Below are 25994 nucleotides of genomic sequence, written 5' to 3' on the forward strand. Positions count from 1 at the left end.
AGGACGTCTTTGCAGAAAAGCAGAGCTCATGGAAGACAGCAGGGGAGAAACATCGAAGCTGCTAAATTATTCAAGAGCTCCTTATCCAGTATTTAAGGTTGATTGATTTCTTGCAGTAGCTATTTAGGATTTTTTTTAAGGCAAAGTGAACTCACATCCGACCTCATTGCATACAGGAAAGCTTTTCTGGCCGTTGTTTTATGATTAAGTTTCCAGGCTGGCGTTTGCCCTTCTGACAATCATTCAAAACACTGGGCGCAGTTATGCAAGACAGTCCTTAATAACTTAGCGTGTTGCAGCAACTGAAGCGTCACACTTGTGAGGGCCCCATGTTTCTCAGGCGTTCTTCCAGTAAAGTTCACCTCCGCTCCCTCCCATCGCACTGAAATCCAGTAAGCCCAGACTGGCCGCAGAAGTGGATGGTATAACGTAGAAACACCACAGATCTACACGAGGTCTAGGGAGGGAAACCCGGCACCTCTCAAGGATGAGAGGCGCCAGGTATGGGGTCGCATCAGTCCAAGCCCCTTTTCTTTGCATGCACGACATGGCCCAAGCCCTCCCTCTCTGCTCTCCTCTGCCCCTGGCTACCCCACCAGCCTGAAATAGCTAAAATTAAGTCTGGCATGTAAGTCTGTTGAGACTTTAAGAAAACATCACCGTGGAAAGGGCAGCCGACGACCACCAATTCAGATGATCTGTCCGAACCCATCCATCACTCATTTCAGCCTGTCGACAAGTCCGTGCACATCTGGAAAGCGCCTCGGGCCTTCACGTCCCTGACATGGACCTTGTGTGTCATAAAACAAAGCCATCTGCCTCCTTCTGGTATCCTCTGACTGCATGCCCTTCGAAGGAAGAAAGCGTGAGATGTCTTACAAAGTGAGAAAAATAACCTGTGGAAATAAATTCAGCCTCACTCGCGTATTCGATAGAGACATTTCTATTTTCGTCTACTCCTGTATCCCTACTATCAAGTGCAGTAAAAGTAGGAGACTCATTAATTTGTCTCCACTTCTAATTTGTCTCCATTCTCCACACGTCAACAGTCATAGGCATGGGACTTTTGGGTCTGAGGACCAGTTTTGCGGAGTTCAGAGCATCCAGAAATGCATACTCCCTCTGGCTACACAGTTCTGCCTCCCAGTAAAGAATTCGTCAGGATTACAGGGAAATTGCTGACGCTCCTACTGAATATCAATGAGGGCTTTTTTGTGTGTGTGTGTGTGAAGTATGCCAAACTGACTGCAGGAAATTGAAATGTAAACTTTTCCAAAATCAGGATGATTGACATCTCCAGTAGGTACCACCAAACTTTTTAAAATTAAACTTATTTTGAGATCATTGTGGATTCACGTGCAGTTGTAACAGATAATACAGAGATCCTGCGTGCCCTTCACCTAGTGTCCCCCAGTGTAACTTCTTGAAAAAACTACAGGACAGGAGAAATCGGACCTTCGTACATTCCTGATGAAAACGTGAAAAGGTGCAGTCACTGTGGAAAACGGTTTGGTGGTTTCTCAAAATGTTAAATATAGAGTTGCCACGTGACCCAGAAAGTCCATTCCTGGATCTACACCTAACAGAAATGAACACATATGTCCACACAAACCATGGTACATGAGTGTCTATAGAAGCAACATTCATATTATCACCCAAATATCCAACAACTGATGAATGGATAAATAAAATGTAGTCTATCCGTTCGATGGAATACGATTCAGCAATATAAAGAGATTAAGTGGTGATAAATTTTACAACATGGATGAACCTTGACTGCATTATGCTGAGTGGAAGAAGTCAGAGACAAAAGACTACGTATTATATGATTCCCTTTATGGGAAATGGAATAGGCTAATCTATAGAGTCAGAAAAGAGATTAGTGATTGCCTAGGACTGGGCGTGGAGGTTAATGAGGTTACACACAGTGATGGGTACAGAGTTTGCCTTTGGGATAATGAATGTGTTGTAAACAGAGATGGTTGCACAACCCTGTGCGTGTACTGAATCATATTTTATGGTACGTGAATCATAGCTCAATAAGATTTTTATAACATTTTCTTCCTTTTACACTTATTTATTCATTTCAGTTTTGGTTGCTGGGTTTTTGTTGCCGCGCGGGCGCTTTCTCTAGTTGTGGCAAGCAGGGGCTACCCTCCACTGTGCTGCTCGGGCTTCTCATGGCAGTGGCGTCTCTTGTTGTGAAGCACAGGCTGTAAGCACGTGGGCTCAGTAGTTGCGACTTGCTGGCTCTAGGGTGCTCGGGCTTCCGTAGTTTCACGCAGCACGTGGGCTCAGTAATTTGAGCTTGAGAACTTAGTTGCTGCTCCCCGCCATGTGGAATCTTCCTGGACCAGGGATCAAACCCATGTGCCCTGTATTGGCAGGCAGATTCTTATCCACCGTACCACCAGGGAAGTCCTCAGTAAAGATTTTTTTCTAAATGAACCCCAATTATCATTTCCTCCACACAATTAAATCAGCTTGGCTTGACTTGTGGGGAAAAATACAGTATGATATCACAAGCAGACCTCAGATATGCAGATAACACCACACTTATGGCAGGAAGTGAAGAACTAAAGAGCCTCTTGAAAGTGAAAGAGGAGAGTGAAAAAGCTGGCTTAAAGCTCAACATTCAAAAAACAAAGATCATGGCATCCAGTCCCATCACTTCATGGCAAATAGATGGAGAAACAGTGGAAACAGTGGCAGACTTTATTTTTTGGGGGCCCCAAAATCACTGCAGATGAAATAACAAGACTGCAGCCATGAGATAACAAGACACTACTTGGAAGAAAAGTTATGACCAACCTAGACAGCATATTAAAAAGCAGAGACATTACCTTGGCAACAAAGGTCCGTCTAGTCAAAGCTATGGTTTTTCCAGTAGTTATGTATGGATGTGAGAGTTGGACTTTCTTTAGAAAGCTGAGCGTCGAAGAATTGATGCTTTTGAACTGTGGTGTTGGAGAAAACTCTTGAGAGTCCCTTGGACTGCAAGGAGATCCAACCAGTCCATCCTAAGAAAATCAGTCCTGAATGTTCATTGGAAGGACTGATGTTGAAGCTGAAACTCTAATACTTTGGCCACCTGATGCAAAGAGCTAACTCATTTGAAAAGAACCCGATGCTAGGAAATATTGGAGGCAGGAGGAGAAGGGGATGACAGAGGATGAGATGCCTGGATGGCATCACTAACTCAATGGACAGGAGTTTGAGTAAACTCCGGGAGTTGGTAATGGGCAGTTGATAATGGGAGTTGGCATGCTGCAGTTGATGGGGTTGCAAAGAGTCGGACATGACTGAGCAACTGAACTGACTGACTGATCACAAGCAGGATATTGACTTTGATACAGTTAAGAATCAAAACAGTTCTATCATCACTTTTATGGCCACAGGTACCTCTGTTCCCCCACCCCTATCCCTGACCCCTGACCCCTAGCATTTACTAATCTGTTCTCCATTTCTGTCATTTTTTCATTTCAAGAACATTTTACAAATGGAATCATACAGTATATAACCTTTGAAAGTGAAAGTGAAGTCGCTCAGTCGTGTCCGACTCTTTGCGACCCCATGTACTATAGCCTACCACGCTCCTCCGTCCGTGTGATTTTCCAGGCAAGAGTACTGGAGTGGGTTGCCATTTCCTTCTCCAGAGGATCTTCCTGACCCAGGGATCAAACCTGGGTCTCCTGCGTTTTAGGCAGATGCTTTTACCACCTGAGCCACCAGGGAAGCCTTTAAGGACTGGCTTTTTTTCACTGAGATACTTGCCTGGACATTCATGCAAGTGGTTTTATGTATCAGTAGTTGATTGCTTTTTATTGCTAAGTAGTACTCCAACCAGTCCATTCTAAAGGAGATCAGTCCTGGGTGTTCTTTGGAAGGGCTGATGCTAAAGCTGAAACTCCAGTACTTTGGCCACCTCATGCGAAGAGTTGACTCATTGGAAAAGACCCTGATGCTGGGAGGGATTGGGGGCAGGAGGAGAAGGGGACGACTGAGGATGAGATGGCTGGATGGCATCACCAACTCGATGGACGTGAGTTTGAGTGAACTCCGCGAGTTGGTGATGGACAGGGAGGCCTGGCGTGCTGCGATTCATGGGGTCGCAAAGAGTCGGACACGACTGAGCGACTGAACTGAACTGAACAGGTGTGAGGTGATAGCTTATTGTGGTTTTGATTAGCATTTCCCTAATGTTGGGAGGGATTGGGGGCAGGAGGAGAAGGGGACGACCAAGGATGAGATGGCTGGATGGCATCATGGACTCAATGGACGTGAGTCTGAGTGAACTACGGGAGATGGTGATGAACAGGGAGGCCTGGCGTGCAGCGATTCATGGGGTCGCAAAGAGTCGGACACGACTGAGCGACTGAACTGAACTGAACTGAACTAATGTTTAATGTGCTGGCCTTACTTTCATGTGCTTATTTGCCATCTATACATCTTTTTCAGTGAAATGTCTCTTTGTATCTTTTGCCCATGTTCTGACTGTTTTCTTTTTCTGCTATTGAATTTTGAGAGTTCTCTACATAATCCAAATACTGGTCATTTGTTGGCTTTGTGGTCTGCAAATCTTTTTCTCCCACTCTGTAGCTTGTCTTTTTATTCTCTCAACAGGCTCTGTCACAGGGCAAACATTTTAAACTTTAATGAGGTCCAATTCATTAATTTTTTATTTTATGGCTCATGCTTTTGATGTCGGATCTTACTCTTTATCAATAGGTCCCGAAGGCTTTCTCCTATTTTTCTTCTAAAAGTTTCATAGTATTACATATTTATAAGTCCTTGATCCAATTTTAGCTAATTTTTGTATAAGGTGTGAGGCTTACATTAGGGGTTTTTGCCTGTTGATGTCCAGCATCATTGTCTTTGCACCTTTATCATACATCGATTTGTAGTATTTATGCGGATCTATTTCTGGATTCTCTACTTGTTTCTATTGATCATTGTGTCTATCTCCCTGCCAAAACCACACAGTCTTGATTACTGTAGCACTGTAATAAGCTTTATTTTTTGTACCAATAATTATCTTTATCTGTTTGGCTGCACCGGGTCTTTGCTGCACACGTGGGCTCTCTGATCTTTGCTGTGGCATGTGAGATCTTCAGTTGTGGCATGCAAACTCAGTTGCAGCATGTAGGGCCTAGCTCCCTGACCAGGGATTGAACCTGGAACCCCCTGGACTGGAAGCTAAGAGTCTTAGCCACTGGACCACTAGGGAAGACCCTGTAAGAATCTTTAATATCCATAGAGTGACTCTTCCCACTTCATTCTTCTTTTTCAGGCCTGTTTTAGCTTTCCCTTTCCGTGTAAATTTTAGAAGCCTGTCTTGTCTATGAAAAACCTGGTTGGGATTTTGATGGGCATTGCATTCAACCTAGAGATCGGTCTGGAGGGAGAAATGATGTCTTTACTCTGCTGAGTTTTCCAATCCATGAACACAAAATACCTCTCCACTTATTTTAGTATTCTTTCATCCACACATTGTAATTTTCAGCATACAGATCTTGTGACATGTTCTCTCAAGTGAATACCTAAGTATTTAATTTTCTTTGTGGTGATCGTAAATAATGTTGGTTTTTCTTTTAATATTTTTTTTTTGGCTGTGCTGGGTCCTAGCTGTGGCACAAGGGATCTTCAGTCTCCAATGTGGCAACATGGGGAGTGTTTAGTTGTGACATGTGAACTCTGAGTTGTGGCATGTGGAATCTAGTTCCCTGACCTGGGATCTAGTTCTGCCTGCATTGGGAGTGCAGAGTCTTAGCTACAGGGCCGCCAGGGAAGTCCCAATAATATTATTTTTAATACCAGTTTCCCCATGTTCATTGTCAGCATACACAAATATGACTGACTTTTATGTATTGATCTTGTATCCTGTAACCTTGCTGAACTTATTAGTTCCAGTTTTGGTGTTTTGGCGGTTTTGTGGGAGGTTTTTAAATTAGTAGATTCCTTGGGACTTTCTATGCAAACAATGATATCATCTGCAAGTAGGGATGGTTTTATTTCTTCCTTTCCAACTTGTATGTATTTTATTTTTTCTTGCCTTATTGTAGTGGCTGGAACTTCCGGTTCTGTGTTGAATAAGAGCAGTGGGAAAGCAGACATCCTTGTCTTGTTCTGAACTTAGAGAGGAAGCATTCAGTCTTTTGCTGTTACGCATGACACAGCGAAGGGTTTTTACCACCTCATACAAAATTATTTTTATTTTCTGCCCCCCCCCGCCATTTTTTAAGGCAAAGATTAAGACTAATAAGAGATTGGTAGGACATAGGGGGATCCAGTGGTTAAGACATCATGCTTCCAATGCAGGGGGTATAGGTTCAATTCCTGGTCAGGGAACTAAGATCCCACATGCTACAGGGTGTGGCAAAAAAAAAAAAAATAAAAAAATAAAATAAAGACTTAAATTGGCCCAACTTGAGATGACAGAGCAAAAAGAAGGCATAAAGATGTGAGTACTTCCTCCTCCAGGCTAGGCTTGCAATAATGACAGAACCAAGTTCCTTGGGGGGTCTGGGGGTGGAGCCTTAATCAGCATGGGCGAGCTAATCTCTTTATCACGGTGCTTGCACTCTGCAGTGAGCTAAGGGCCCTGCACCTGGGGTAGTCATTGCCTATAACACAGGAGAGGGGTGCCTGTCGCCTATCTGGCTACCCTGCTCTTCCAGGAAGCTCTCGGCTGCCAAGCCTTGCCGACTGCCAACCTGAGCTGGCGATCGGAGAGTCTCAGATACCCAGATCCAGGTAAGAGAAGTGGCCAGAGCCAGATTTAGAATTGTATGTACTTTTTGGCACTGGCTCCCCAAAGAAGAGACCGAGCTATGAAGAGAGGAAGCAAGAGTTTCATGGCCGGGTAAAACTGTCAGCAACACAGTGCATCTACAGTACGTGTATTTCAGGGAACAAAAATTTTAATAGGGGAAAAAGGGATGGGCTTTTTTGTTGTCTCCGACTCCTCGCGACCTCACGGACTGCATGCAGGACGCCGGGCTAAAATTTAAAAGAAAACCAAGCAAGCACGCCCTCATTCACACCGCCCTCCGCCCCCGTCTGCGATGCCATCTCCCCTGGGGTCTTGCAGCCTCCATCCCCCTCTCCCGGGCACGTCGCCCAGCCCGCCGCACCTCTACCTGGCCCCGCACCCCTCGGGCCCCACCCCCGGCCGGCCAAGACACCTGCACAGGTTAAACCTGCGGGGATGCGCTTCCGTGGGTGGCGGGGGGAAGATGAGCGGGTGTGAGCGAGGCAGGGAGAGGACGGGCAGAGGATGAGAAGACCGGCCTCCGCGAAAGGCGGGTCGGCGGCCCCGGCGGCCGGAGGGGGACGCCCCCGCCGCCCTGGCGCGGACCAGCCCCGGCTCCCCGGGGTCCTCTTCCCACGGTTCCCTCTCGCCGGTCGGTACCAAAGCGCGGGGCCCGGAGGGGGCGGGGAGCCGAAGCGGGCAGTTCTACTCGGGATGCGGGGGCGGCAGGTCAGGCCGCGGCCGCCCTGGAACGGAGAGGGGGGAATGGGCCGCGCAGCCGGTTCCCGGCCGGGCCGCGCGAGCTGGGCAGCGCCGTGCCACCACCGACCCACCACGGTCCTGCCAGGCGCGTGGGAGGCCGCCTCCTCGCGGCGATCCGGCGCCGAGAGAGGCCGGAGCGCCAGGCGGGGCAGCAGAGCCCACCCCCAGCCCCGCGGCCCCGCCCCCACCCACCCACTCCCGCCAACCCAGGCCCCGCCCCCGCGCCCCCGCAGCAGTACCACCGTCCTGCGGCCCCCCGCGACCCACCCCCGCCCCCTGCCATGCCCCCGCCCCTGCCCATGCGGTCTAGGCCCAGCCTCCGCGCCCTGCCGTTGTGCTGCGGACACCGCGGCTCCGACCCCCGCGGCTCCGACCCCCGCGGCTCCGGGCCCCGCCCTCCACCCCCGCGCCCCGCCCTCCACCCCCGCGCCCCGCCCTCCACCCCCGCGCCCCGCCCTCCACCCCGCGCCCCGCCCTCCACCCCCGCCCCCGCGCCTCCCCCTTAACCCCGCCCCGTGCGGCCCGCCCCCGCTGCTGTACGGCGGCCCTGCGGCCCCCGCGTCCGGGCCTCGCGGCCCGGCCCCGCCCCTGCGGCCCCGCCTCCGTGGTACCGCGGCCCTGCGGCCGGGCCCAGCCCCGGGCCCCGCCTCTGCGGCTCAGGCCCCGCCCCCCGCGGCCCCGCCGCCGTACCGCGGCCCTGCGGCCCCCCGCGGCCCCGCCGCGCCCCAGTCTCCCCGCACCCCCGCCCTCCGCCCCCGCGCGCCCCCGCCCGCGCGGCCGGGGACGAGCGCCGCCGAGCGCATGCTGATCCGTGTCGTCCTCCTCCTCCTCAGGCGGCGCTGGCGGCGGCCCCGGGACCCGCGGAAGCCGGCATGCTGGAGAAATTCGAGTTGGAAGAAGAAGGTGAGTGCCCCCAACCCCCCCGCCGACCACCTCCCGCCGCTGGATCGCGCCTCCTCCGGGGGCCGAGAGAGGCCGGGTCGCGAGGACAGCCGGGTCTCCGCCCCGGAGGCCGCGGGTCCCCGCCGCCCACCGCCCGTCCAGCCGCGGCGGGGGCCAGTGAGGGAGACGCGGGGCCGACGGAGCACGTCTGCGGCGGCCGCGGTGCCTCTCGGCGGCGTAATCGAGCTGGCTCCAAGGGGAGCCCGCAGCCCGGCCCTCGGCACGGATGGTCGGTCCTTTTGTCCTTACGAGCTGGACTCGGCTGAGAGCAAGGTGACATGCAGTCATGATTGTTTGTAATGCCACGGTACGTGAGGAAGTCGCCCCCAAATTATGTGTATGGTCCGTACCTTTAAATAACACACACGGCTTCCCTATCTGTACTTGTGAAAATACCACCAGCAGGGTGTGTCTTCTTGTCTTAATAGGGAAAGTTCAATAGGAAAACCGGAGGCGGCTCAGCGAATGGGGTCTGAGTTCAGGTGACCCTGTCATTCCATCGTTTCTGTCGCCTCTTCTCTCACTTTTTCATCTTCCTGGCCCCTTTTCCCCTTTCTTCTTCTTACTTGGATGTTATTTCGAAGCTGTGAAAATGTGAGGGGATGGGTTTTTTTTTTTCCTTTGGCAATAATGAATATTTAACATGGAATATGGTTAGTTCTTACCTGAATCTTATTTTGAAACTGAAAATTTGAAGGGGATGCTCTTGTTCTTTGGTAAAATTAGTTTTTAAAATGGAATATGATGAGCTCAGAGTTGAAAAAGAACTTTGTATAGGATGTTGGACAATTTGAGGAATGTAAAAGACCTCCACCCTGCCTTATGTTCTTACATTATTCATTTAGTGACTTCTCTTTTTTTCCAAGAGTATTGATGGAATAAAGCTCTGGGAACAAAGCATGTGCCATGTGGATGCTGTGCCTTGTGCCAACTTTAACACTTCCGTTCATTTACAGTCAGGCAATTACTTAAATAAGCATGCTCAGCCAATATGAGAACGTTCAGTCGACAGTATTAGGCCAGGGCCTAATTTTTTAGGCCTTCCTTTTTTTTTACCTTTTAGAGTTCCGGCATTTCACAGCCTTGTTAGCCGGAAGGTAATGTATTCATAGTAATTATCATCAAAAGTCTGCAGCCATATTTACTATTAACAAGCAGTTACATGATACATTTCAGAATTTTACTGGGACTTAATTTTCATTCTGTCTTACTGAAAAATAGTCCAGTGTCTTAAGTCAAATCCACCTCAGTATTCCTCAGTTTTATTGCACTGCAGGTCAAATTTTGGGCATTGTCCAAAGGCCCCCCCCACCCCCACCCCCCGCTTCCATTAAGATTTTGAATGTCGAAATCATAAGAGTTTTCTTTGTCCCTGACTTTAGTAACTGGGAATCCATTACGTTTTCATCGTTTTGTAATTTACATGGGGGCAAAAGGAAAGGAGAGTAGATGCTATTAGAGAGGTGCTTATAGTTAGGGGCTTCCCAGGTGGTTCACTGGTAAAGAACCTGCCTGCCAATACAGGATATCTGGGTTCAATCTCTGAGTTGGGATGATCCTCTGGAGGAGGAAATGGCAACCCACTCCAGTATTCTTGCTGAGATAATCCCACAGACAGAGGAGCCTGGTGTGCTGTAGTCCATAGGGTTCTCAAAGAGACTGATCACCTGAGCACACACACACCCCCACATAGTTATTGTTAAGAGCACAAGCCCAGCTTCAGATCCATATCTTAACTTACTAAGCTGTGTGACCTTGGGGCAAGTTACTTAACTTCCCTGTACCTTAGTTTTCCCATTCATAAGGAGCTAATATCAGAGTGTTTTGATGATTAAATGAGATAGTCCATATAATGCTATTTAGTACACTGTAAATCCACAGTAAGCACTGTGTAAATGTAGCTGTTAATTTTCAGCACCATTTACTATTGTACTGAACTCGTGGACTTTGTAAGTTTTTATCAATGAATCTTTCTTAGAGATTCTTCTCAACACAGGTTAGGTTTTTTTCCTTTACTTGAGATTTATTAATTATGTTACATTTTTCAAAGCAGATATATAAGCCTTTTCTCTTTAGCATTGTTTCTGCCAATGGAGTGAATGTAAAATGTTAAACCTAAGCATCTAAGGAAAGGAATTTCCCATTTTCACCCATCTGCTTTTATCTATATTGCTGTCATTACTTTAAAGCATGCTGAATCCCACAAATAACCCTGTCAAACTTTTCTGGATTCTTAAGGAGGCAAAATGTTAAATAGCAGTTTCTTGGAAGCTGTCAGCCAAGCTGGAAGGGAAAGTGTTGGCGTGCTAGTCTCAAATGCTGCTTTGTTTCTTTTGAACTTCAGATTGCTTATTCATCCAAAATACAGAAAAATTGAATATCAAGCAGAATCTTACGTTTATATGGGGGAACAGTGAGTCCTAACAGACATTACACCTTTTAAGTATCCTGTGAGCTGACTTGTTAGCAGCCTACATAATACATGGCTATTGAGTAGATCCTCATTTCATCTTCCAGCTCCCTTCTTATTCACCTAATGTCCTCCTTCGTGCATTGTGATCTGGAGGCTTTCCTTAGATGGAGATACATTTGGGATACACGGAGACACTTGATTACTAGTGTTTTTGTTACCAGGTGTTTTTCTCTTTCCTAATAGATTATAACAGATACTCTGTTAGAAACAAAATTGGCAGCATTAGTGAAGCTGGAGTCATCTCTTAAAATATTCTTTGCCTCTGGGAAAAAAGAATAAATTGGATCTCAGTCTCCCCTGTGTTGTTGTTCAGGTCCTCCTTTGCCTGGGTTCTGACCCCAGCTGCCCACCCATTTCTTACTCTCATGCCCTGACAGAGAGACCTTTCCAGAGCATGAATTGACAGCGCCATTCCTTTACAGGAAAAATCTTTACCACTTTTCTGTGTCTATATATAGAATACACGCAGACTTTTCATCTGCAGCCTCCCCGCCTCTTCCCAGCCATGCACACGAGAGACTAGAGAGCTTGCTTTCTGTGCATGAGAGAGCTTATCAGAAGGCAGATTTGAGTTCTCTGATTCAGGGAGTAGGGGGTGGGCCTGGGAGTCTGCATTTCTGCCAAGCTCCCAAGTGCGGCTGTTGCTGCCTCACACATGGAGTCATCAGGCTGTAGAACCAGCCTCAGCAATCTTGTTCTGTCAAAAACTAGATGGTCTCCGTCTCGGTCACAACAACTCAGCCCGCCCGGACCGCCGCAGAGCAGCAATGCAGTCCCACTGGCAGGGCTGGCATTCCAGCCAAACTTTGTTTACAGAAAGAGGCCAGGTTGGGCCCACAAGCAGAGTTGACCAGCCCCCTGTTCTGTGACTCCTCGCGGTCCCAGTGACTCAGGGTTTACATCCTTTGGAGGGTGAGGCCTTCTCTCGCTATGTCCTCCAGCTGCCAGCGTTACCACTGTGTACATCCTGTCTCATGCCGCCACCATCACAGCTCAGCCAAGGTCTCACCCTCTGAGTCCCTCCCAAAGCCCTGTGCGTGCGTGCTTAGTCACTCAGTTGTGTCCCAACTCTTTGCAACCCCATGGACTATAACCCACCAGGCTCTCCTGTCCATGGGATTCTCCAGGCAGGAGTATTGGAGAGGGTAGCCATTCCCTTCTCCAGGGGATATTCCCAGCCCAGGGAAATCGAACCCAGGTCTCCTGCATTGCAGGCGGATTCTTTGCTGTCTGAGCCACCAGGGAAAACCAGAGCCCTTCTGTACTTCACAATCCCGCCTCCCCTTCCCAGCTCATGACACAGTGGTGCACCGTGGGTGCTCAGCAGTATTCTGGTGACTACACCCAGGGTTTATGGTTCCTTTATGGGAGCAATGGGAGGATGGGATGATTCAGGATCTGCAAAGTGCTGAGAGCGGCGCTTAGCGCTCAGCAGTTACATTATGTGTTCGCTTTTCAAATGTTTTATTGCATCAGTCATACCTGTTTGTTTTTATCAAGGTTAACTGTCTAGAACTTATTTAACAAGACCAAGCACCGCCATAAGCACCTGAACACAGCCCTCGAATGCTTTCTCCAGTAAATGATGTCATTGTTCAGTGGCTCAGTCATGTCCAACTCTTTGCGACCCCATGGACTGCAGCACACCAGGCTTCCCTGTCCTTCACCATCTCCCAGAGCTTGCCCAAACTCATGTCCGTTGAGTCGGTGATGCCATCCAACCATCCCATCCTCTGTCGTCTCCTTCTCCTCCTGCCTTCAATCTTTCCCATCTTCGGGGTCTTTTCCAATAAATCAGCTCTTTGAATCAGGTGGCCAGAGTATAGGAGCTTCAGCTTCAGCAGCAGTCCTTCCAATGAATATTCAGGGTTGAGATTATCCATGATTAACAAACCTATGATTCTGGCACCATGTCAAGAATGTTACAGCCCCTGGAAACTATCTGTGTTATCTCCTCACCCTCTTCTCACCGTTCCAGCTGTCACGGCCTCTCCAGTTATTTCAGGCTTTGAGTAGCTCACCGTGTGGGTTCATCCCACCGTCTCACTTCTGTCCACTCACCTCTCCCATGTTCCCTTACTGTCTGCTGCTTCCTTCGCAGTCCTCTCTCTGAGCTATTCCTTCTTCACCTGCAAGGAATTCCTCAAAGGATAGTCTTTTCAGGACTTGCCTCCAAACTCATTTTCCTAGCAAGATTGATCAACATAGCCTGCACGGTGAAAACTAGTTAAGAAGTGGATGGGGAAAGTAAAAGCGAGAGGGAAAGTACTATTTTTCAGTCAGGAGTCTGGTAACCTGAGGCCCCATTCTGTAATGAGGCAGCTGTGGTCTTGGATGATCCTAGTCTCTCCAGGTGTTGTTTGTCTTGTTGTTATTGTCGCTGCTGTGGGTTTTCTCTGTAGAATGAAGCCCAGCACTTGGCAAACATGTGCTTTTCCTTCTAGCCTGAAAATATGACCCAGAACGACCAGCAGCTACTCTACAGAAACCAGAAATGTACATTCAGTCAAACTCGCTCATTCTCAACGGGAGGATGTTGCTGTGATGAGGATGTTGCTGTGATGTGAGCAGAGATTGGTTCTTGTTGGGGGACAAAAAAATTTTAGGTACCATAGTGGTTTCTGGCTCTCCAAAGGGCCCCTGAATGGATAGACAGTGTGTTTGCAGTATTCAAGTTTCATGGGGGTAGGACAGTAAAGGGGAGGGGCACCTGTGGATAACGAGAAACACTGCTCTTTCTTAGGAAGAACATCCTCCTGTGCATTTATATCCCTTCATCACTTAGCCTTGATAGCAGATCACCCAGGAGGCTCGGCTGTGTCCACTTGGTTCACTGACTGGTGTGAAGGGTGCTGACCTCTGGTGGTGACAGGCCGATGATCACAGCTCGGTCACTGGCCAATCGCCTCGTAGTATTGGAAGGCTCTGATGACCTGCCATCCAGACTCTGCCCTTCCCTACTGAGACTGCAACTTACCTTCCGCAGGAGAGTGACTGTGTCTTGATTATAAAAATAGTGAAATATTCACAGTGAAACATTTTCTTTCCTGGCTGGCCCCATATTTGAAAGTTTGCCATATTTAATAGATTTTAGGTGTACATTTTAAAGTCTCTGAAGTCAGGCTATAACGTCACATTTGATGGTATCTTAGATTTGATGAGGTAGAAGAGCAGAGGTTTTGTTATCTGAAATGTTAAGACCCACCCCCCCCATCCTTTAAACAAGAGGGGAGTTCACAGCAGGGTTTGGGGATCTGAAAGCAGGACCAGCCACTGGGCTTCACAAGTAACCGAGGAATCACCAGGAGCCGAGGTGGGGCTGAGTCATCTCCGGGATGAAAGGATCGCCATGACCTTCCCTCTCAGGACTGGCTCTGTCTGCTCTGTGGTGGGCGCCTGGCAGCCCCAGCCAATAGCTGGCCGGAGTCCAGGCCGGTGAGTCAGACCGTGTGCTCGCTGGCCGGGTGGCTCCATCCTACAGCTCTGCAGTGGGGGCGGAAGAACCCTTGTGAAGTTGTCGTACCAGGACCCCGGGGACTTTCCATCTTACCTGTGAAATGAAAAGTGGAAGAACCTTTGTGTCCTTTTTCTGGTTTATAGTAACTGGTGTGTACTAAGTATATTAAGACACTGTTGTAAATCTTTTACGTTGATCTCATCTAATCCTCAGAGCAACTCTATGAGTTAAATATTTTTATCATCCCTGTTTTATAGAGGGGGACATTAAGAGGGTTGAGAGGTTAAGTAAGATACCTCAGGGGATGTATCTGAGAAGGTGGGGTCACCAGGTTTCAAACATGGTCGTTAGGCTCACTGCACGGGCTCCGAGCCAGCCTGCATTCCCAACAGGAAGTAGTCCCTTATCCAGAAACCCACTTTCCACACCCTCACCTCCCATCCCTTCTTCAGCCCCTTTCCGCCTCTCCACCCGAGCTCCCCAAGGTGATCCTTTGTGGCTCCGTTCTGCAAACTCCGCCGGACACTTAGTCCTCTTCTCATTTTGAGCTCTTAGTAGCCGTCCCCAGAGACAGCCTCCGCCCCCTTCTCCCACGGAACACTCCGGGTGCACTCCTCGTCCCTGTCTCCTCAGTGGTTCTCCTATTTTCCCTTTTTTGGTTCTGTTCTGTTTTGTAGTAGCAGGTGGAGTGAGGTCTGACTCACGCAGACATTAGATACGGGACCCAGCTCTGCCCAAAGCCCCCCTTGTCTTCTCCTCCTGTCCTCTCCCCTAGACAGTCCTACTCACTCCCAGGGCTGTAATTACCCCCTGCCTGTTGCCCAGTGTTCTAATCCCGTGTATTTAATTACAGGATGCTTTAATAACCGATGACGCTCCCGCAGTTATCTCCAGCCACATCTCTTCTGAGTATCCGGTTGCCTATTGGATGTCTCCACCTGAGGCACCACCACCTCTCTCACCCAGCCTCCCGCTCCCCTCTTCTGTTTTCTCCTCCAGCCTGATTGAGTAAATGGGCACCGTGTCCCCCTGGTTTTTTGCTTTGTATTTTAACAAGAATGATGTTGAGCCCTGCCTCTTTCACCCTCACATCCAAGCGGTCTGTCCTCTCCCCATCACCTCCTGAATCCCTCCCGTATGTCACTCTGCCATCGTCACCTCTCTGCTGACTGTTAAACAGCCTGATCACCCAGCATGCACTCTGGCCCCCTTCAGTCAACTCCACATGCTGCAGTTAGCGATACTTTCTGAAAACATGTGTCTAATGGCATCATTTCCACGCTTAAAAGCCTTCTCTGGCTTCCTCTGCCTTTAGGCAGGACTCCGGTCTTCTCCCCGTGTTCTCTGCCCTTCCATTCTGCCTGCCTCACCTCACACCACCCTTCTCCAGGCCTCCTGCGTGTTCCTCAGCTTTGTTCTCTGCGCCTTCTGGACTTCAGGTGGGCTGTCCCCACTCCCTGGATGGTTCTTCCCTGTCCTCTGAGCCACCCGCTGGCTTTCTTCAGGTCTCAGCCTAAATGTCACTCCCTCAGGAAGAGCAACTTTCCAGAATCCCCAGACCAGCCTTCACACCTTATGTCATGACCCCACCTGGTTGACGGGGCTGTTCAGGAGAAATGTGTGTGTTCACGTTTCCTTGCCGTTGTGTAAGCCCTGTGAGGACAGGGCTGAAAACTTGCTATTTGCCAGGTCTCAGAGATACCATGATAAACAAGACCTCGTTTCAGTAAATAGTTGTCACATACGTGAACTCATAGTTTTGGGAGCTTTAACTTTTACTCTGGCATGTGGGCTCAGTGTACTTCAGTGGTTAATGTTATTTCTTATGAGGATATAAAGGCATTTCTATTAAAGGCAGTGAGGAAGCCCCCTTGCCAAGTTGATGTGTGCTAATCTAAGAGCAGTGACAAGGCAGAGGTGAGATGACCTGGGTGTACCTCCCAGGTGTGCCGAGACTCCCGCTCCTGAACATGAGATCAGGGTGGACTCTGTCCGGAATAGCTTCAGAGGTAGTCATGGAAACGTGATGACTTACTCACATAAGCTGGTGTCCCAGGAGAAAGTCTCTTAGATCTTTCTTTTGTGGCTGTGACTGCACTTGTGCTGATGTTAGGGGAGAAGTCCAGCTTCACTCAGATGCTCAAAGGAGAAAGTCCTTTGGTTCAGTTCAGTTCAGTCGCTCAGTCGTGTCTGACTCTTTGCAACCCCATGAATTGCAGCACGCCAGGCCTCCCTGTCCATCACCAACTCCCGGAGTTCACTCAGTCTCATGTCCATCGAGTCAGTGATGCCATCCAACCATCTCATCCTCTGTTGTCCCCTTCTCCTCCTGCCCCCAATCCCTCCCAGCATCAGTCTTTTCCAGTGAGTCAACTCTTCGAATGCGGTGGCCAAAGTACTGGAGTTTCAGCTTTAGCATCTATTTGGGAAAGTTTTGGTCAAATTTTAGTCACATCTTAAATCTTTTCACTTGCTGCCTCTGTCCCAGTTAAAGCTGTTTCCTGTGTATCTGAATTTACGTCACATCACTAAGGTTCTGAACTTTGTAGTACCTCATTCATGTTATTTTAGGTTATACTTTGGTCATTTGTTTTTTTGTAAGTTGTTGTTGTTCAGTTTCTCAGTTGTGTCCGACTCTTTGAAACCTCATGGACTGCAGCACGCTAGGCTTCTCAGTCCTTCACTATCTCCCAGAGCTTGTTCAAACTCATGTCCATCAAGTTGGTGATGCCATCCAACCAACTCATCCTCTGTCATCCCCTTCTCCTCCTGCTCTCAATCTTTCCCAGCTTCAGGGTCTTTTCTAATGAGTCAGCTCTTTGCATCAGATGGACAAAGCATTGGAGCTTCAGCATCAGTCCTTCTAATGAATAGTCAGGGTTGATTTCCTTTCGGATTGATTGGTTTGATCTTGCTTTCCAAGGGACTCTCAAGAGTCTTCTCCAACACCACAGTTCGAATGCATCAAGTTGCTACCAGTAGATTGTTTTTCATAGACCACGTATTGTGGAATGTGTACTTGTTTCAGTAAGATCTCAGCAATACAGACGTCACTTCGTTTGGCTCTTCCTTTCACAATGACTCCTTGAGCTTTGATGCTTACGCATGTGGCCTGTCCCCTCCCCCTTTAAGTTGCATGTGTAATTAGTGCCAAGTAATCAAGAGCATGAGTCAGACCCAGGTTGGAGTCCCACTTCTTCAACTTAAGAGCTGTGAGACCTTAGGCAAGTTATTTCAATCTTCAGTTTCTCTTTGTGAAGCAGGAAGTAGTCATAGCACCCAGCTAAATAGGATTATCCGTGCATTAAATAACCTGAATGTAATGGTACCTGCCCTGTTGTATCGTCTCCACAAATATACTATGGTGATGCCCTTGGAAAGGACCAGAAAGGCAAACGAGCCAAAAGGTAGAATCAGGCCACCATCAGTGCTTCATCCGGTGACTGCGGCTGGCCCAGCGACGGCTTTGGGGTCAGACGTCTCTGCGTGTGACAATCATATGAGTACCGTCCAGTCAGCAGCACCTGTGACCTATCCCATCCCTCAGAATCACTCTGCAGGAAAGATGGTGTCCTCCCCATTTGACAAACGAAGAGATCCAGGCGGAGGGGATGAAGGAACTTGCGGAGCGTCCCGAAGAATGTGATGGCAGTTCTGGCACAGATCTGCTCTAGGCGTTCCCGGTTCGTTCTTCTACACAGACTCCAGCCGCCACCCGGAGTTCCTGTAGCCCCCGCTGGAGAGGCACGTGCTCTCTGACGTACCAACGTACCTGACATACTGACGTGCCTGACATACCGACGTACGTACCATCGGTACGTCAATACCTGACATACTGACATACCGGACGTATTGACGTGCCTGGCGTACAAACATACGGACTGATGTATCTGACGTGCTGACGTACACGTCGTACTGACGTACCCAGGCCTGTGTGCTCAGCAGGGAACCGTTTGTCCTCCCTGCCTGACTCTGCAAATCACTTCTCGGCTTTGGGGTGACATCATGACTCTGGGCAGCACTCCTGCGTGCTGTAGAAGGATGCTGCGCTGTGTTAGAGGCGGCCAGAGGACCCATTGTGTCGCTAAACCCCAGAGACGCGCACACGTTTACAGGCGTGTTGAAGCGCTGATAACTGGAATATGTCAAGGCGCGTCCGAACCGCATTCTAATCCAGATGTCAAACAGAAGCACGCTGATCGGGACAGGGTGACAAGCCTGTCTGAGCCGTACCTGACCGGTTCACTGCGCTGGGTCCCACATTGTGGTTCAAGGTGGTTTGTTGAATATGTTCATGTCTCTCTCCTCCCCGACCCAGAAATGCTAGCGAAATGTCAACAATCCATGAAATCGAATACAAAAAAATAGCCTTACTCAACAAAAGCTAAAGCTTAATTTTTGGGAAAAGACCAATAAAATGGGTAAACCTGTGTCAAGTCTGTTCAAGAAAAAAAAGAAAATGAAAATACCCTGTGTTAGAAATAAGGACTAATAATAAATGTAGAGATTTAGAAAATCACATTGAAAGAAATCTGAATATATCAAATTATATCAATACATTCAAGAATCTTTTCAGTCACTTTTGAGTACGTTTCACCAGTTTGTAGTTTCCTGATCGATTATCCCTTTCATCAGTCACCATAAAAGAAGTTAAAAGGTAATCAGTTGAGTTATACTCTTCAAATGGGTGAACTGTATGGTTGTGAAAGATTTTTTGTTTCCAGTAATTAAAGGGCCTTACCCGTCCTATGGACGGAGGAGCCTGGTGGGCTGCAGTCCATGGGGTCCATGGGGTCACTAAGAGTCGGACACAACTGAGCGACTTCACTTTCACTTTTCACTTTCATGCATTGGAGAAGGAAATGGCAACCCACTCCAGTGTTCTTGCGTGGAGAATCCCAGGGACGGGGGAGCCTGATGGGCTGCCGTCTATGGGGTTGCACAGAGTCGGACACTACTGAAGCGACTTAGCAGCAGCACCCTTCCTCTGCCCCTGCAGAAGAGGCCTGGGGTTCAGCCTGTTGATGGGTGAATTCTGTAAAAGCCTCAAAGAACCACTAAGGCCACAGTCACTTTAATTACTTTAGGGCTCAGGAAAGGACAGCAGGGACCGAGCTCCTTCTGTGGAGCTCGCTTGATCTGAACATCAGAACCAGTCGGTAGCACACAAAGAAGAAAACAAACGATTCCCCTGGTATTTAAAGTATGGGCAGAGCTCCCACAAAAACATCGGCAGAGTGAGCCATGCAGTCTGTGGTGACCAAACAAGGTCTTATCCTACAAATGCAAGATTGCAGTTTATTAGGAAGTCCACCAAGGAATTAATGTCAGCAGATAAAAGGAGGGAAACCTCTGCTCATCTCAGTAGATACTGTAATGGCAGCTGATAAAACTCAACCTATGTTGCATTAACAAAATCCTAAAGAAATAAGCTAGAGAAAGCAGGAAACTCCTTTGCGTTGCAGGAGCTGGCTGGGGCAGCCCCAGGTGGTTTGTGGCATCACCGCTGTGATCAAGGGGTTCCTTAATCTCCTGGCCGGCTGCTGCTGGGGGCTGGACCCTTGCGCGCCAACCTCGGTCCTCACTGTTGCTTCAGCTCAGAAGTTGGGCTCTGTTTCCTGAGAAAGAAGAAACGTTGGCTGTGGTAGATGTTTGAGCCATGTAGTTCTGAGAATTTTCAAGTGGATGGGAATCAGTCCTTTCAAGGTCATAGCCTTGTCTGTTTGTGACATTCTTTAGGCATTTATTGCAACTAACCTTTAAATTTTATTTTCTTTTATTATGTACTGTATGTCTGTTTATATTACTGTTTATTTGTTGCAACTAACTAATTCGGGAAACTTTGTGCCTTCACTTACATACGCTTTTCCTACTTTTAGTAACACTTTGCCCCCTTGTCTGGAAGAGCATCTGTATCTCTGTCTTCAGTGCACCCTTTTGCCCCCAGCACACACGAAGCCACGCGTATACAGCATGGAAAGGGAAAAACAAAAACTAACGCACTTCATTTATTCTGCTACCTGTATAAGTCCTATAAAATTACATTTAAACTTTGACTTTGTTGATATGCATGTATCTAAGCACTTTAGGAAAATGTCCACAAGAGTTTACCCTTTTCCATATACTTTTAACTTTAATATTTCCCTTTCTGCTTATTCTTGCTGAACTATTTTAAATTGTTTTTGCTTTATTTCTCGCTCAGCTATTTTAAATGATTTTTGCTTATTTCTTGCTCAACTATTTTAAATGATGTTCTAAAAAGAAAAGATAGGACTTCCCTGTAGCTCAAATGGTAAAGAATCTGCCTGTGATGTAGGAGACCAGGGTTTGATCCCTGGGTTGGGAAGTTCCTCTGGAGAAGAGAATGGCAATCCATTCCAGTATTTTTGTCTGGAGAATTCCATTGACAGAGAAGCCTGGTGGGCTGAAGTCCGTAAGGTTGCAAAGTGTCGGACACAACTGAGCAACTAACACACACTAAAAGAAAAGATACTGTATGAATATGGTAAACTTATATTTCCAAGTGTAGAATAAAGCATAAAGGACAGATGTTAAAATGACTGACCTATTGATAGTCTTTTTTCTTTGTGAAATTACAATGAAAGATCTTACATTAAGTTAAAATTAATAGGAATTGGAAATAAGCAGTCAGTTTTTTTAATTTGGGGGGTTTTTTAGTGCTATTTGGGCGATGTGTAAATTTTGTTTTAATGTGCTTCTAATCCTACACCCTTGGGGCTTCCCTGGTGGCTCAGACAGTAAAGAATCTGTAATTCAGGAGACCCAGGTTCAGTCCCTGGGTTGGAAGATCCCCTGAAGAAGGGAACAGCAACCCACTCCAGTATTCTTGCCTGGGGAATTCCATGGACAGAGGAGCCTGGCGGGCTACAGTCCGTGGGGTCACAAAGAGTCAGACACGACTGAAGTGAACTTGCATCCTTACAGCCTCGGCTCTTGAAGATGGGGGTTGGATCCTAACTGTGACCCCTGCCTTTCCCTGATGTGTCTGTCAGTCCCATATCAGTTAGCAGCTGTGCGCTTGTCCTGACACACGTGAAGAACTAGCTGCCTCTGAAGCTGCCATCCGCTGCAGATGTCTAACTTTGGTACAAGACGCATCACGACTGCACAAGGGCATTACTCGCAAAGCCCCAGTGGGGGCGTAGGCGGTGGAGGGGGTGCTTGTGGCTTGAGGGCCTTTGAGGAAGGCGCACTGGGCCTGTGAACTGAACGAGGAAGGCGGAGGAGGCTCCCAAGGCCGCCATGACAGTGCTGCACACCCGGTGGCTGAGAACAGGGGCCTTTCACCTCCCGCAGTCAGGAGGCCAGATACCTGAGAGCAGGAGTCAGCAGGGCCAGCGCCTCCTGGAGGCTCCAGGAGGCTCCGCCGCAAGCCTCCCTCCTCCCTGCTTCTAGTCTCTGCTCACCCTCCTTGCCGCCTGGCAGTGCCACTCTGACCTCCGCCTCCTCCCAGCATGCTCTCCTCCTCTGTGTCTGCGTCCTCTCTCCTGTGAGGACATGGGTGGTTGGATTTAGGATACAACCTAGTAATCCACAGTGGTGGTGGTATCGTCGTTGTTCAGTCACTCACTCATGTCCAACTCTTTGCGACCCTGTGGACTGCAGTACACCAGGCTTCCCTGTCTTGCGCCATCTCCCAGAGTTTGCTCTAATTCATGTCCATTGAGTCAGTGATGCCATCCAACCATCTCATCCTCTGTCGTCCCCTTCTCCTCCTGCCCTCAATCTTTCCCAGCATCAGGATCTTTTCTAGCGAGTCGGCTCTTTGCATCAGGTGGCCAAAGGGAGCTTCAGCTTCAGCATCAGTCCTTCCAATGAACGTTCAGGACTGATTTCCTTTAGGATTGACTGGTTGGATCTTCTTGCAGTCCAAGGGACTCTCAAAAGTCTTGTCCAACACCACAGTGTAAAAGCATCAATTCTTCGGTGCTCAGCTTTCTTTGTAGTCCACCTCTCACATCCATACATGATTGCTAGAAAAACCATAGCTCTCACTAGACGGACCTTTGTCGGCAAAGTGATAATCTGCTTTTGAATACGTTGTCGAGATTTGTCATAGCTTTGGCCTCATCTCAAGATGCTTACCTTAAGTACACCTGCAGAGAGCCTTGTTTCCAGAAAGGTCTTGTTCTGTCATTCCGGATGAACACCATTCAGAAAGGCAGGTAGGACTGCAGTGGCCCCTACCTGAGGCAGTGCACTGGGCATTGCCTTGAGGCAGGCACAAGGCAGGTCCCAGAGCTGAGAAACTGCCTTTAAAAGGAAGTGTGGATGGGATCCTAGGGTGTGAAATTCCTGGGGGACGTACGTGGCGGCTGAGTGGCTGTGCTGAGAAGTGAGGACGAGTCAAGGGGGTTGTGTAATCAGATCTGCTTTCAGGGAGGGACCCACTGGTCCGTGTGTAGAATTGTTCCCGTGTTAGCTTAGATGTCGCAGTTTCTAGATTGTTCTGCTAACCGTCATAGGTAAACAGTTCAACATATACTTTTCCTAGGCGGCAGTAGTCTTCGGTCACTCCCGTGGACAACGGCCTTGGGTTAGCGTGTGATGGAATATGTAACATCCATCCATCCGCGATGGGCAGCTTTCACAGACCACAACATGGGTGCCAGTGAGACACCCTTTGGTTACACTCTTCCCTGGGGACCTTGTGATGCTGTCTTAGCCCGGGTTACCTGTCGAGTAATGAGAGCTTGAACTGGCCTTCTCAGGAATTTTAGTAACATATTCCAAACAGCCTCTTGTGGTTGAATGGTTTGGGGGGTTTTGGTTGTTTTTTTCTTTCTTTTTGGTTTAACTCCAGTTGACTCTTTATTTCCTGTTTCAGTGCATTTGTCCTTCAGGTACAATTGGAGACTTCATCATCACGGAAATAAAATAAACAGTACCCTATTCAGAAAGTTCTACCAAAGGTGGAGAAGCAGTGATGTTTCGTAGTATTATACTTTATTCTCCTAACTTTAAAGGCTAACGCTTTTGTTAGCAATATTATTACATAATTAGTAATCTAGCATTTGTAACAAACCAAAATTCAGTTTACTATTATCTGTTTTACATATTTAATGTTTTGCTTTGTTTGGTCAAGGTTTTTACATTACCAAAAAATTGTTACAGACCTGCCTCAAAACCCAGAAGTGCAGGCTAAGCATGAGAAGAACATCAGCCGGAGAACCTCATCCTAAGTACCTTCCCAGCGGCCCTCAGGATTATCAGGGCCGGCAGGTCAGGGTCTGGGGAGACTTAAGAAGACAGGGCTGCCTGTGAGGTGCTGGCCCGGAGGGGTGACAGTTCAGGCAGATGAATAACTGAGACAGACACACCCCACTGATGTGAGACAGTGATTGAAGGCACACCGCCCACCACCAGGGAATTGAGGGAGCCCCTCTCACAGCGAGACCCCGAGGGCCCAGCTCCCCACATCCCGCTGGCATGGGGGCTGCAGCTGTGAGCAGGGACACCCCGGGGAGGCTGACAGGGAGTCACAGCCCCGGTGGGCTCCAGGAATGTGGGCCGTGCGCCGGGCAGCCCCATCCTCGGGAGGGACCCTGCCACTCCGAGTGCCAGTCCTAACAGGGGGTTGGATTGTGACTCAGAGAATGAGAGAGATACCATGTGTCCACACTGAGGTTAAAGTGTGAGTTTTTAATCATGCGTAAGTCGTCACTGTGATTCGTCGGTCGTGACAAACACGCCAGCGCATCCTTTAGGGGAATGTTATCTCACAAGATTGCTGTTATTCAGTCACTCAGTCCTGTCTGACTCTTTGCAGCCCCGTGGACTGCAGCACACCAGGCTCCGTTGTCCTTCACCGTCTCCCGGAGCTTGATCAAACTCATGTCCATTAAGTCGGTGATGCCATCCAACCATCTCATCCTCTGTCTTTACCTTCTCCTGCCCTCAATCTTTCCCAGCATCAGGGGCTTTTCCAGTGAGTTGGCTTTTTGCATCACGTGGCTAAAGTACTAGAGCTTCAGCATCAGTCTTTCCAATGAACATTCAGGATTGGTTTCCTCTAGGGTGGACTGGTTGGATCTCCTTGCAGTCCAAGGGACCCTCAACAGTCTTCTCCAACACCACAGTTCAAAAGCATCAATTCTTCAGCGCTCAGCTTTCTTTATGGTCCAGCTCTCACATCCATACATGACTACTGGAAAAACCATAGCTTTGACTAGGCGGACCTCAGATGATCCCTGTAGGGGAAACCCAATGTGGAGAATACAAGGAGCTTCTGTGTCTTCACAGCTTTACTATAAATCTAAAGCTATTCAAAAGAAAATGTTTATTTAAATGTTTTTTAAAATAAGACGAATTAAGATGGTACCCCAAAATATGTTTAGCACACAAAATTCACAGTTTTGGGAGCTGATGCCATGGGTAACTCCCCTGCATCCAAGTTCTCTTATCTGAACACCTCTACCTGAGGGTATTCTTTGGCAGCTGGACTTGTGGGTTTGAGGCAGATCACCCCAGGGTGACCCCTAACCAGAGTGGGCAGGGTGGTCCTGATGAGGAGGCATGCACAGCCTCTCCGGGGTCCCCAGCAGCTGTGACTGCATGGAGCTGTGACCTGCTGACTAGAGCTCCCCCTTTTTTAAAATTATTTTATTTTTTAAAAATACTTATTATTTATTGATTTGGCTGCACCAGGACTTCATTGTAGCGTGCAGGATTTTCTGTCTCTGTTGCTGCCTGAGAACTCTTAGTTGCAGCAGGTGGGATCTAGTTTCCTGATTGGGGATCAAACCTGGGCCCCCTGCATTTGGGAGTGTGGAGTATTAGCCACTGGACCACCAGGAAGGTCACTAGAGCTCTTTTTTTTTAATTAATTAACTTGTTTTAATTGGAGGCTAATTACTTTACAATATTGTAGTGGTTTCTGCCATACACTGACTTGAATCAGCCATGGGAGTACCTGTGTCCCCATCCCGAACCCTCCCTCCCACCTCCCTCCCCATCCCATCCCTCAGGGTCATCCCAGGGCACCAGCCCTGAGCGCCCTGTCTCATGCATCGAACCTGGACTGGGGATGTTTCACATATGATGGTATACACGTTTCAGTGCTATTCTCTCACATCACCCCACCCTCGCCTTCTCCCACAGAGTCCAAAAGTCTGTTCTTATCTCTATGTCTCTTTCGCTGTCTCACATATAGGGTCATCATTACCATCTTTCTAAATTCCGTATGTATGTGTTAATATCCTGTATTGGTGTTTTTCTTTCTGACTCTTTCCTTTCATCTCGCTTCCCCTGGTCTCACAGGTCAGCTGTGGGAGAACCCACACTAAGACCATCCGCAATAAATAGGTATTGATGGGCTTGATTAACGTAGTAAATGGGTAAGATTCTGACCATTCAAAGACGTTAGGATCCAGGAAGAGAAAGACTATCGGAGCCGTGCGGATCACACCTGGCTTGCCCAGTGAGGAGCCGTGGAAGGTGCAGAGTGGACACAGCCTGCCCTTCCTGACTCGGGGTCGCTTCCGCCCGCGGCCTCATGCGGTCCAGCACCTCACCCATCGGGGGACGCACATCCCGGAGCCCTCGCTGCCCCCGCCACCTCACGTGCTGGGAGGACACGGCAAGTGTCT

The 25994-nt window shown here is 48.5% G+C and overlaps 1 protein-coding gene across 7 annotated transcripts in view; it reads left to right on the forward strand.

Annotated features, from left to right (window-relative positions):
- The window catches only part of PRKAG2 (protein kinase AMP-activated non-catalytic subunit gamma 2), a 310081-nt gene that overhangs the window by 240453 nt on the left and 43634 nt on the right, over nt 1-25994 (forward strand). For 4 of the 7 annotated variants that reach the window (XM_018046688.1, XM_018046689.1, XM_018046690.1 and 1 more), the window contains one exon: nt 8347-8416. In XM_018046688.1, the coding sequence (XP_017902177.1) occupies nt 8347-8416 (70 nt within the window). Of the gene's footprint in view, nt 1-6735; nt 6754-8210; nt 8417-25994 lie in introns of those variants that run through there. The other 3 variants (XM_018046694.1, XM_018046692.1, XM_018046693.1) reach the window with 3 other exon arrangements.

The sequence above is a fragment of the Capra hircus genome, chromosome 4 (assembly GCF_001704415.2).
Source record: "Capra hircus breed San Clemente chromosome 4, ASM170441v1, whole genome shotgun sequence".
Taxonomy (NCBI): domain Eukaryota; kingdom Metazoa; phylum Chordata; class Mammalia; order Artiodactyla; family Bovidae; genus Capra; species Capra hircus.